At 32.6% G+C, this 12,176-nt stretch overlaps 1 protein-coding gene across 1 annotated transcript; it reads right to left on the bottom strand.

Moving 5' to 3' along the window:
* Positions 1 to 3,423: 3,423 nt before the first annotated feature.
* LOC131598007 (uncharacterized) lies at positions 3,424 to 3,972 on the bottom strand. Its single transcript, XM_058870660.1, has one exon. It carries the CDS (start codon positions 3,970 to 3,972, stop codon positions 3,424 to 3,426), a length of 549 nt encoding a protein of 182 aa, XP_058726643.1.
* Positions 3,973 to 12,176: the final 8,204 nt, after the last annotated feature.

Genomic DNA, 12,176 nt, shown 5'->3' with positions numbered 1-12,176 from the left:
AACCATTGAATTACCGATGATTTTAACTGGAGACCAAAAATGTGGATGAAAATTTTTAGAAAGACTATTTTTTGAAGAACTTTTTTTTAAAAAACTAAAAGTAAAATATGAGATTTGTTAAAATTAAGTGTAAATTTTAATCCTATATGAATATTGGAGATTTTACACCCGTTAAAATTTGTTAAAATTAAGTGTAAATATTAGTCATTTTACATCTGTTTTATCTAAAACAGGGTGTAAATACATCAAAATTTTGTCTAAATATTAGGTGTTTTACACCCAATAAATAAAAAATAGGGTGTAAATTCGTTTAAATTAGTGTATGTATCTACAAATTTACACCCATTTTATCAAAAATAGGGTGTATATTCCTAGAAATTCTTTATTAATATCTGACATTTTATACTCATTTTTTCTAAAATAAGATGTAATGTATCCTCTTTTTACACCACTTTTTAAATGGGTGTAAAATCTTCATACATATCTCACCTGATGAGTTTACTCCCGATTATAATGAGTGTAATATGTTTAAAAGAACCGGTGTAAAATCTTCTTCCTGCACTAGTGAACGTTAAAATTATCACATGTTTATCATTATAAATTTGTGTATATAATCATATTAAATATCAAATTTTCCCTGTGCCAATTAACATTCACTTAAAAAGATGTACACCCTAACATTTAATATTCCTATAAGTAATCTCCATAAAAGACATCACTTTGGTAATTTTTTAAAATTTTAATTGACTCATTTAAAATTAGGGTTAAATATGTTTTTGATCCTTATAAATATCAAAATTTCGTTTTTTGTCCCTCTAAAATTTTCCTTCAAATAATAATTCTCATAAAGTTTTCCATCCACAATTTTGATCACTCCTTTCAACTTTCATTAACTCCAGCTGACGTGGCACGCTGCATGGAAGACAACTTGTTAAAAAAAATCTGAAAACACTTGAAATTGTGGGGGTTTTAAACCCCCTCTAAGCAAACCCAGAAAAAAGAAGAAAGATATCAGTTCTGAACTCCTGTTGAACACCTTGCGAGCAAGTTTTGCAACAACGATTATAACACACAAATTCATCAATGTCAGAGAAAGAATCAAAATCAAAATCGATGAAATTAAATTCAGAAGAGCTTTCGAATGAGTTCAAAATCCTCGTTAGTTCTGATGATCTTCATTCCCTTAACCACGTGTCATATCACAAGGAGTTCTTTTTGTCATATTGATGCAGTTGTTCATGGGTCAAACAGATCACCAACTCCTACATCAAAATGTGAACACTCATCGATTTCCACAACAATTAAGAAAGTCTTCAATTTGCCTAATTTTCTTACCAAGAAAGATCAATGGACTGGAACATTTGAAGGTATTGTTAAAATCAGGAAAGAACCCACGACTGATCATGCCCAGGTTAGTTCCTCATTCTCGTAGACAAATATATAATACATTGACCGTGTATTCATCTTTATTAATAAACTTTTCCAGCATGTTTTGCATTTTGTTGATTCTTTTTAGTGTTATTTGATGCAATGGAACTTCCAGCACCAGTAAAGTTAAGGAAAGGAGAGACTAATGAAGATGCGAAACTCGGTGAATTTAAGCAGGAGTTGATCCAACTAGAAACAGTTCTTAAAGGAGACAGTATTTTCACTAGTTACCGGTACAATAGAGAAAGACATAATTGTTAAGCAAGGAAAGAATTACATGGATGAAGCTGTTAAAAGATTCTTTGAAATCAGTTGTTATGCGAAGAAAATAGGAGTCAGTGATGAACATATTGTCAAGATAAAGCCTTCTTTGAATACAAGATCATCCAAATCTTCTTCAAACACAAATCCATAGGAATAAAATGTAACAATTATGCTTTCTGTAGTAAATAATGGAAAATCCGAGGACATCCTTAGAGTTTATTTGTTATGTATTTGTTTATTTGAAGTTGAAGTATATTAGTTGTGAGTTGTTCATAACATAACTCTGAATAATAATTATAATACAAACAATAGTCTAAGAAACTTGAAATTTGAATGCCTATGTTGTTATATTGTTGTCATGAGAAGAATCAAGCACTTGGAAATATACTGCAATATTCTATTTTTATAATAAGTAAATTTAAATGTAGATGCTATATCAATCGTTAGTTTGTCCAGTAGTGATTGGCGTTGGGCTTGGTAGGGAGGACCACGGTTCGATCCCCCGCAACTGCGATCGAGAGGAGACTAGACCCACTTGATGCCAGAACTGACCTCCGCACCAGACTATATGTACCGGTGGTAATAAGCCAAAAAAAATAGTTGGGATATCTTTCTAAACAAAAAAATGGAAGTGGTGTCAAGTATGAAACTCAGTCTAAGATGTTCATTCCATGGGTGGTTTGAACTGATTTCTGTTTGAGGGTAATGTAAGCTAAATTGTTTGTTTCTTAGACCATATCACCGTTTTGGTTATGAATTACAATATTTTATAAACATGATAATGATGATTACAATATTTTATAAACATGATAATGATGATTAATGAAGTTTTGGTAGTTTTTTCTTGGCGACTTATCTTGTTTCGAATTTTTTGTACTGTGATTTATGAATTTGTTGACATTAATGAATTTGTGTGTTAGAATCGTTAATGTAACTAATATTTTTTTAAAGTTTGTTTAGAGGGGGGTATAAAAACCCCGCAATTTCAAGCGACCAATGTATGAATGAAATTTTTTAGAAAAATCATTCTTTGAAGGAATTTTTTTGAAGGATTAAAAGTGAAATATGAAATATTTATGTGTACCACAAACATATTAAATATCAATAATTATTAAAATTCACCCATGAATCAAATATGGATGACTCCGATACTACTCTATTTGTTGGGTTTCTTACCATCAATACTTTATGAATTCTTATGTGAATTCAAATAAAATAGAAAGCGGATGCGTACCTATAAGATCCATATAATTTCAATAAGAAGATGATAATCTTGAGAAAGTTTCTCAACCAACCCCATAGATCTCTTAAACACCACACGAAATTTCATTTTTGCCTGTAACTTCCATAGATGCACATCCGGAAGCACCCCATATTTTGAAAAAAAATTGATTCCTTCCGTAGATGCATCTACGGAAGCGTATAAAACAAAAGAAAACACAATTAAATTCACCTTATTTTCAGTTTAGTAATACTTCCGTAGATGCATCTACAAAATGTGGTAGAATGTTCCGTAGGTGCATCAACGGAACAGTCTGCTATTTTTTGAATTCATGTCATTTTCATTCAGAAACTCCATTTTTAAAGACATACATTTTCAGATTCAGTAATGCATTTTAAAGACAATAGTAGGTAGACCAATAAAAATATAATATAAAAAAAATGTCGGTCAAAGTGTCGAGTACATCATCAAAAACATACAAAAATGAAATATAAATACATCATCAAATATCAATATTGAGTATGCCTGGTATCATCCTGCACATCTCCTCTACCTCCACCTCCGCGTCCACCAAGGGCTCTGCTAGCTCTACCCCTAGCGTCAAGTGTTCCACGGGTCCTGGCACGATGTCGGCGGTATGCACTCTCTGCCAGCCTGATCATATCATCTAGCACACGCGAATAAGGAGTACCCTCAGTGATTAAACCCTCTACAATGGTTCCGAGGCCCCTGTCAGCTATCTGATGACACCGAGGAAGAAGATCCTGAGTATGGTCCAACTGAGCCTGATGCGCACGAAGAATCTCCTTGTGGGCTGGTCTGGACGGACCTCCCTCTGCAGCTGGAAGCATGTATGGGTGTGAGACTCTGTAGTACCATGAGATGTACCATTCGAAACAACTCCAGACGTGCTCTGCTAGCGTCGCTCGTGCCTCCTCAGGGACCATGTGATGCTCCCGGTATGCAAAGACCTCATCTAACTGCCTGCGGGTCATGGCGATAGGAGCTGAGACAGTAGGATCGCGAGGTATCGTCTGCTCATATCCAAACTGACGCATGACACACTCCGGAAGATAGCGTACAACAATGGTCGAGCTGGCAGCCAACCATCCAGAATACAAAGCTATCTCGTCAAACGGAACCGTCTCCTAGTGCTTAACATAACAGTAGTACTTGATGTCCTCGGCAGCCATGCAGTCAAGACCGCGCCTGTAGGGATCAGACACTTGGTTCCCTCTAAGGGGATGAAAGCACTGGCACGTGGCATGACCTCTCTGTATGTAGGAACCTCTCCCGAGCCAATAATGTCTAGGAAGTGTTGTAGTATCCAACCCTGGAAAAAAACACGGTTATTTTAAAGTACTATCAAAAAATATAAAAAAAGTAGAAGAATATAAGATTGTTACCACCACTAGAGTACAGCTACGCGCATCTGTCCTTATCTTCCACATGCATCCCTCTCCAAGTCTGTGGTAACTGTACGCCAGTACAATCTCTCTCCAGTTGTACTCATGGATACGTGCTATATCTGATAAGTACGTCAGGTAGACGACGTCTGTGTACTACGAGCTCGTGTCCACAAAGAGCTGAGTGCCTATCAAATATAGGAAGCAGTATCTCAGCACCTGCTCTCTGTGTGTACCCTGCTCCAACTCGTCCCCTTAGCTTGTTGTGCCGTAGTGAGATCCGCAGCATATTGTCTCTGCAGGAAGCTAAACCTGACATGGGCCCCTCGTGTCCTCTCCACCTCCTCAAGGGCGTCATCGGGATCAGCCCCCAGCTCAGCAATCAACATCTCATGAGCTTCCGCCTTCGTCATCCTACCGTGACGAAAGAGGGTACTCCTGATAGGTAGATGAAGTAGGCATGTCACATCATCTTGGGTGATGGTAATCTCACTGTGGGGTAGATGAAATGAGGAGGTCTCAGGATGCCATCTCTCTGCAAAGGCAGCAAGCATACCGTTATGTATAGTATGGTAGCCGAGCGTACAGAGATCCCTCATGCCTGAAGCTGCTAGTACCTCCTGAAACCACTTCTCGTCAGGCTGCGCGAGATCCTTAATCTTCCGCCCATGGTTGTAAAACCTCTCGGGATCCCTACTCTGAAATTTTAAAAAAATTCAAACGGTTAGTAATAAGCAAGGTCAGAACTGAAGAAAATAAATAAAGCAACAATGGTGTCTGAGAACTGTTCCAGCCACTACAAACTCTATTTTTGTGGCTTGATCGTTTGTTTAAAACCTCAAACAACCCCTACATTGTCTCTAAACACTGTTGATAAACCTATCAATTCATTTATACACCTAAATATCGAATTCTAATTCGATTTTACAAATACTCTAAAATTAATCGAAATGTCAAAAACTTACCGGTTAAATAAATATAGGAACCAAATGGAATTTGATACTTGAGTTGACAACGTATTTCGAACTCGGGATAGAGAAATACGTCAAATTGAAATTGAGAGAGTTTGAGAGATTTTGAGTTTGAAAATGTGAAGAATGAGGGAGGGGAAAGGTCTGACGCGAGTTATAACGTCAAACCTTTCCGTAAATGCACTTACGGAAGTCTTCCGTACGTGCATCTACGGAACAAAACAACGTTAAACAAAAAAAGGTCTTTTGGAGATGCATCTACGGAAGCACGAGGACATTTTTGCGAATTCGGTGGTGTGTGAGAGACGTATGAGTTGAGTTAAGAAATTCTCTAATCTTGATATGACAGTGACCTTTCAATGGTAGATTTCATGATTATTTAAGTTTTTTATTTTAATTTTAATTTTATTCATCATAAAATAAAATAAAACTCTTATGACAATTATATCTTTAAACATAAATTTTATAGACTCCTTTAATTTAACTAATTAAATAATAGTTCTAACACATAAATTTATTACATGAGCTAAAAACTCTAACTTAAAAAAAAAGAAAAATACAGGATATATTTTATTACGATCTGTTTGTTAAACGTAGTTTTCTTTTATTAGTGATTAATTTGTGTATTTGAATATGCCCAATTTTTACTAAATTTGTGTTGATATGATAGAATGAGAAGAGCATAATTCAGAAACAGGTTAGGCTATTGTCTTTTTTGGCGCAATTAAGTAGCATTGATGTTTGGAAGGGCCTACGCAGCTCCAATCCAATGTTTGTATTCAAACACAATTCAGTGACCTCAAATTATCTACGTCTCAATACAAATACCACAATAATTAAACTTATATTTTATAAACTAACAGTTTTTTACAAATATTTTGCACGGTGATAGATAGTATGGTGAAGTTGATTTATTTCTCCATTATGGTGAATTACTAAAATAACCATTGATTTAATATTAAACAATTTTAATGGACATGATTGATTGTAAATGAACTACAAACAAAGTAGTATGTAGAAAAATAAATATTTACATTCATACCCAAAATATATTTTTAACTAGCACCAAAATAAATGAAAAATTACATTAATAATTTTGTTAATTGAAAAATTAAAAAAAATTAAAACAAGCTCGAATATTTTTTTTTTTGTAATCAAGGAATTTATTAAAGAACCAAAAGTTCTAACACATACGATTACAAAAAGACGAGACAAAGCTCGAAACAAAGAAAATTAATCACCAAATACTACCTAGGAAAGATATAGCAAAAGAGATTTGCTAAACTCATAGAAGTTATAGTTGGTTTGATTAATTTTCCCAATATAGAACCACCTCCAAATGAGGGCCTTGATGCTTCAAATTGTGTGAAAAATATTCCAACGATCGTTCCGAAAAACAATCCCATTCCTAAGCGTCCATATAGTCCAACAAGTTGCCATATAGTCTCGAATATTAGTAATAGTTAAAGGGAAATGTATGTAAATATTAATTATATTACAACAATTGGTTTTAAAATTTATTTATGCCAATCAAATAATAACTTTTTATTGAATATTTTATTAATTTTTAAAAAATTATTTATAATAATTAATTATGATTTAACCATTAAAAATTACAAAATAAATATTTTATTTTTAAGTGAACACTTCATTACTTTATTTGGTTAGGTACCTATCATCTGATCAAACAATAATATTTAATTTTACATTATTCTTTTATCATTTTATTTTAAAATAAATTGAAATTTATATTAATTTTATTAAAGGTATCAATATTCAACTAAAATCGATGAGTACCAAAATATTTATCTCATTTTTAATAAAAACAAATAAAAATTCAATTTTATTATAATAAAAAGAATGTTTTTGTAATGACCCACCACTAGTATCCTATGTTTTATGTTAAATATAACAGCAACACAATGGGCTGTGTATGCCAAAATGAATGAAAAATACAAAATGTATAAGTTAGATGAAAAATATTAATGCACAATATTATATAAACTCATCAACATTGTATCCAAAAAAACCTGTCAACAACTTATCAAAAAAAAAATCATCAACATTGATACACAATTTTTTCAAGTTTTTAACTTTTAGTAAATTTCTATTTAAAAAAACAAATATTTTTATGATTTATATTAAAATATCTATTGGGACTAATAAGTCATTTTATAATTAATTAAATTTCTATATAAATTATAAAAATACAAAAGTAATTAAAGAATTTTTTAGGCAATTGTATAAATTGTTAGAAAATTTGTTTAATCTATTATAATAGGTATTTCAGTAGTTCACCATGGTGGACCAAAAACTTAACTTCACCATACTAACTTTCACCTATTTTGCACAAGCATCAACTTAATTTAAAAAACTATGAGTTTGAGGTTTTATGTTAATAAATCAAATAGTATTAACGCTAAATATAATTGTTGGAGATAATAGTAAAAATAAGAGTAAAGGTAAATACAGAAGTATTGTCGAAGAGATTAAAGACATGATTTTATTTATAAAAATATTTACAAGGGGTAGGAAATCAAGTATTTTAAATTTTAAGACTCAAAATTCGAATGTCTTCCACAACGCATAAATAATTTTTTTTATAGGCAAGAAACCAAGCAAACTTGAAATTAAAATTAAATTAAGCATAAACTTTAGAAAAGATAATGACCCACATCAAAACAAACAATTTAATATAGTAGAGTCAATAATTTAAAGTAATTCGGAGTGAAAGATAATTGAGATTGACAAAAGAGACTTCAGATGACAAGAGTAATCTTCATAATCTTATCTTCAAAATAATTTAATGATCTTCAGAATCTTTTCTTTCAAAGGTCTATGATTCCATAATAATCCTCCTCATTAACATTTTCAAAAGTGTTAGAAGCACCATCACTTTCAGATAAAACATACACGACTTCTTTAATCTTGCTTAAGAATTCTTTATGACCGGAAGTAGCAGATAAAGAGGCCAATAATTTTGAGCGATCAAACATAAAAGTTGTATCTTCTAGAGAAGAATATCTTTGCAAAAACTTGGGTGGGTCTTGAACAAAAAATCTAATCTTGATGGAGAAAGCAAATCTGAATTAAACTTTAACCACCTTTTTATTGAAAATTTCTTAACTAATTGAGTAGAAGAGAAACCTTTCCATAATGGTTCTGTTGAAAAAGTCCAGGATGAAATTCAAGTAATTCCAAAACTAACACAGAAACATAATAGAGACTTATACTGAGGACCACTTGTTTTTTCTATAAAATTGTGGAATGCCTTTGAGGCATAATCAGGAAATATTTATAAGTTTGGTCTAACAATTTGAAACCACTGAATAAACTAATTAGGGAAGTTAAGTCAAATACTTTGTTAAACCATATAAACCAAGTATGGTTGAAAGGTTCAACAAACAAGAAGTTGGACCAAGCGTCCATGTAATCAAAGTAAGAATAGTATTGTGAAGTAAATATTTTAGAAAAGGATTGTAATTTTGATGGTGGTTGATTCCAATCAGAATGATACAATACCCTATTAATTTTAAATATAGAGAACTTAATTTTAGATTTATCTTTTTAATTTGTCAAATGGGTAAGAGTAATAACTTAGAATCTACAAGGATAAATTTATAGAATTTTCTTATCTTAAACTAACCTTTAAGAATAAGAAAAATTCCAAAGGGAAACTTCTTCAAACGTTTTGTAATAACGAAGAGTTAGGAGGACATTAAACTGTCTCTCAAGGTAATACTGGTATAGATAAATCTTGGATAATAAAGGTCGATTTTGATAAGGAAGAATGAGGAATATCTAAGGCTAATTTAGAGGGGAGAATTTTCTAGATAGATAATGGATTGATAATTTGTAAGGTAAAAGCTAGTGGAGTTAAGCAAGTAGGCTTAATAGTTGTCATGGGAGTAGAAGTAATAGGAGAGGTAACTTTGGAAACAAAAGACGAAGAACCTAAAATTATTTCTTTTGTCTTTTTGAACTTTAACGGGAGGATCATAATCATCTTCGGAGTCAATTGATTTTGTACTCATATTTTCTTTGTAAAAATTCTCTAGTTAGAAAAATTGGTAATGTGTTTTTAATTCCTTTAATATGCTCGATTTAAATATCAAAATATGCTTGAAATTTTGTAATACATAAAACAACAGATAAAATCTATTTTTTAATAATACTATAATTTAACTGAGTTGGGTTCCAAGTTCCAGAATAAAATCTGATTCCTTTTCCATGGACAAGAGAATTTTGTTAGGGAGCGAGGCTTGAAAGTGTAAATGGGTTAAGCATTGGGAATCCACGAGACCTTGACGCCACATATCCATCAAAAATCTTAAGGCAATATGGGTATGGTCGTTTCACTTATAAACTCAATATGTCTTCCATTTCTAGTCAATGTGGAGATTTTTAGCACTTTCACACTTGAAACTCAATAATCTCGCTCACAGTTGTGAGTCACCCCCCATCACTAGCCTTGATTCACACTAGGATTCACTTTCGTTCCCCACAGAGCCTGACTAGCGTTTTGATACCACTTGTTAGAGAGTCTAGGGAGCGAGGTCTGAAAGTGTCAATGGGTCAAACATTGAGGATCCAAGAAACCTTGACGCCACATATCCACCGAAAATCTTAAGGTAATTGGTGTAATGATAATCTCTCTTATAAACCCAATATTTTCTCCATTTCTAATCGATGTGAGACTTTTTATCACTTTCACACTTGAAATCTAACAAAAAGGTAGTCATAAAGGGAAATAGGTACAAAAAATATGTCTCAGTGTGTGAATAACAAGATAATTAGTCGTAAAGAAATAATGTAAATTTTATAATTTTTCAAAGACACATGAATGCACTCATGTTAAAAATAAGTAAACAGTATACATTGAATATTTGGCCTAAATATTATTTATTTTGGTATTTTAAATTTGGGAAAATTTTGATTTATATTTCTATCTTTAGTCGTTATTCATTATTCAGTCTTTTTGAACTTCCATATTTCTTTAAGAATTCACATTTGACACTCAATTTATTTCACAATTACACTTTTCTTTATCATTAGCATTGTAAAAGTTTTAAAAAAAATAGAAATTTCAAATCTCATAATTCAAGAAATTTCATTAATTTAAAATAGAAAATGATCACAATTTTGGTGTTGCTAATCATCAATTCCCTAAACAAAAATATATAGGAAAAATAAAACTCAATCCTAAAATTTAAATCAATATAAATAAACACTTGTTCCCATCGTTAGGCTGTTTTCCAAAAAGCGTTTGTTTAATATCATAAGTAGGACACCTCACTCCATTCGGAGAAATATAAAAAGTTAGGAAATATATTTCATAATTCTTCTTCCTTCTTTTATATAGGAATCTAATGTATTTTAGATAAAGAGGAAATGAGACTCACTCCCAAACAACTAGATCCTTGAGGTGCTTGAACAATGATATTTTAGTGAACTGTCCCTAAAAACAGTTGTTAATTAATTCAGTTGCTAAGTTGTAAAAATCGTCGCTAAGTTGTAGGAGGGACCAAAAATAAAAATTCCTAACATTAGAGAAACGGTTCCTTAACAAAATTTTTTAGAAGGGCGAAAAGTGAAAATGCCTGACTTTAAAGAGACAAACACTACGCCAAAATTAAGCTGTAGCAGGTATATATCATATATGGTTAATTGTCGTTATTATCTTGACGATAAATTGTTTAAATTACTTATACTAACACACTATGCGTATGTTTTTTTGCAGAGGACTTTTGAGATACCAGATGATCGTAGACGATACATACTTAGTTTGGCCGGCAAAAGATATAGAGGGTGGAAAGCTTTTTTGACAAACACCTATCTTAAGGATAAAGATGGAAACTTTCTTGAAGAGGCACCGGGACGGCCAAAAAAGTATGAGATCTTCATTGATGAAAAAGATTGGGCTGAGTTTGTAAATCAAAGAGATGAAGATTTTCGGAAAAGGAGTGCCACGAATAGTGCGAGAGCATCCAAACCCGCGTATCCATACAAAAAAGGGCGTATGGGATATGCACGCTTAGAGGATAAACTTGTAAGTAAATAGAAATGCATTTTAATTAATTGTCTAAATGTGTTTTATTTGACGATTTTATCATTTGTGTCAATGCATAGTTAGAGGAGTCTAAAAGTGAGGAAACTTCACTTCCTGAACATGTGTTGTGGAAGGAAGCTCGTGTGGGCAAGAATCGAGCTGTCGATCCCGATGTTCAGAGAGTTTATGCTGAATGTGTAAGTATAATATTGTGTCTTTAATTAAATCAAATGTTTTTTAATATATAAATGATTTTTTATCGCCACTAATAATTATTGAAATGTAAATGAATTACAGGAGACATTGTCGCAATCTGTGTCCACCGGTGAAGACCAGGATGATAGGAGCATACTTAGTAGAGCACTAGATGCTCCTGAGTATCCCGGTCGGGTGAGGGGTAAGGGTCATGGTGTGACTCCAACCTCTTTTTACAAGCATCCTAGGAGAAGAAATCCTTCAAATGAAGAAGTGTTGCAAAAATTGGCGGAATTGCAAGCACAAGTCTCTGAATTGCAAAGAGATAAAGATATGTATATGAGAGAAAAGTGCAATACTGCATCGGTGAAAGAAACTAGTGATAAAGCTAGTTTCAACTGTCAAAGAAAACTTCCCGAGGTAATTATAAATTTCTTTTCCTTACAAATTGTTCTATTTTATTAACGATAATGACTTTATATTTACTATTGGTTTAGGGCATTTCTTCTTGCCAACTATACTTATCGTCACCGTCTTATCGCCTAGTTGGCAAGGGAAAAGTGCACAACACTGTGGGAGATTTACTTCACCATAGACCGCTCCCGGATGGACACCTGAAAGTATCGGCGGATGTTGTATTA

Source organism: Vicia villosa, linkage group LG4 (assembly GCF_029867415.1).
Source record: "Vicia villosa cultivar HV-30 ecotype Madison, WI linkage group LG4, Vvil1.0, whole genome shotgun sequence".
NCBI classification, from domain to species: domain Eukaryota; kingdom Viridiplantae; phylum Streptophyta; class Magnoliopsida; order Fabales; family Fabaceae; genus Vicia; species Vicia villosa.
The sequence above is the reverse complement of the archived record's forward strand: the minus strand, read 5'-3'. Positions and strand labels throughout refer to the sequence as shown.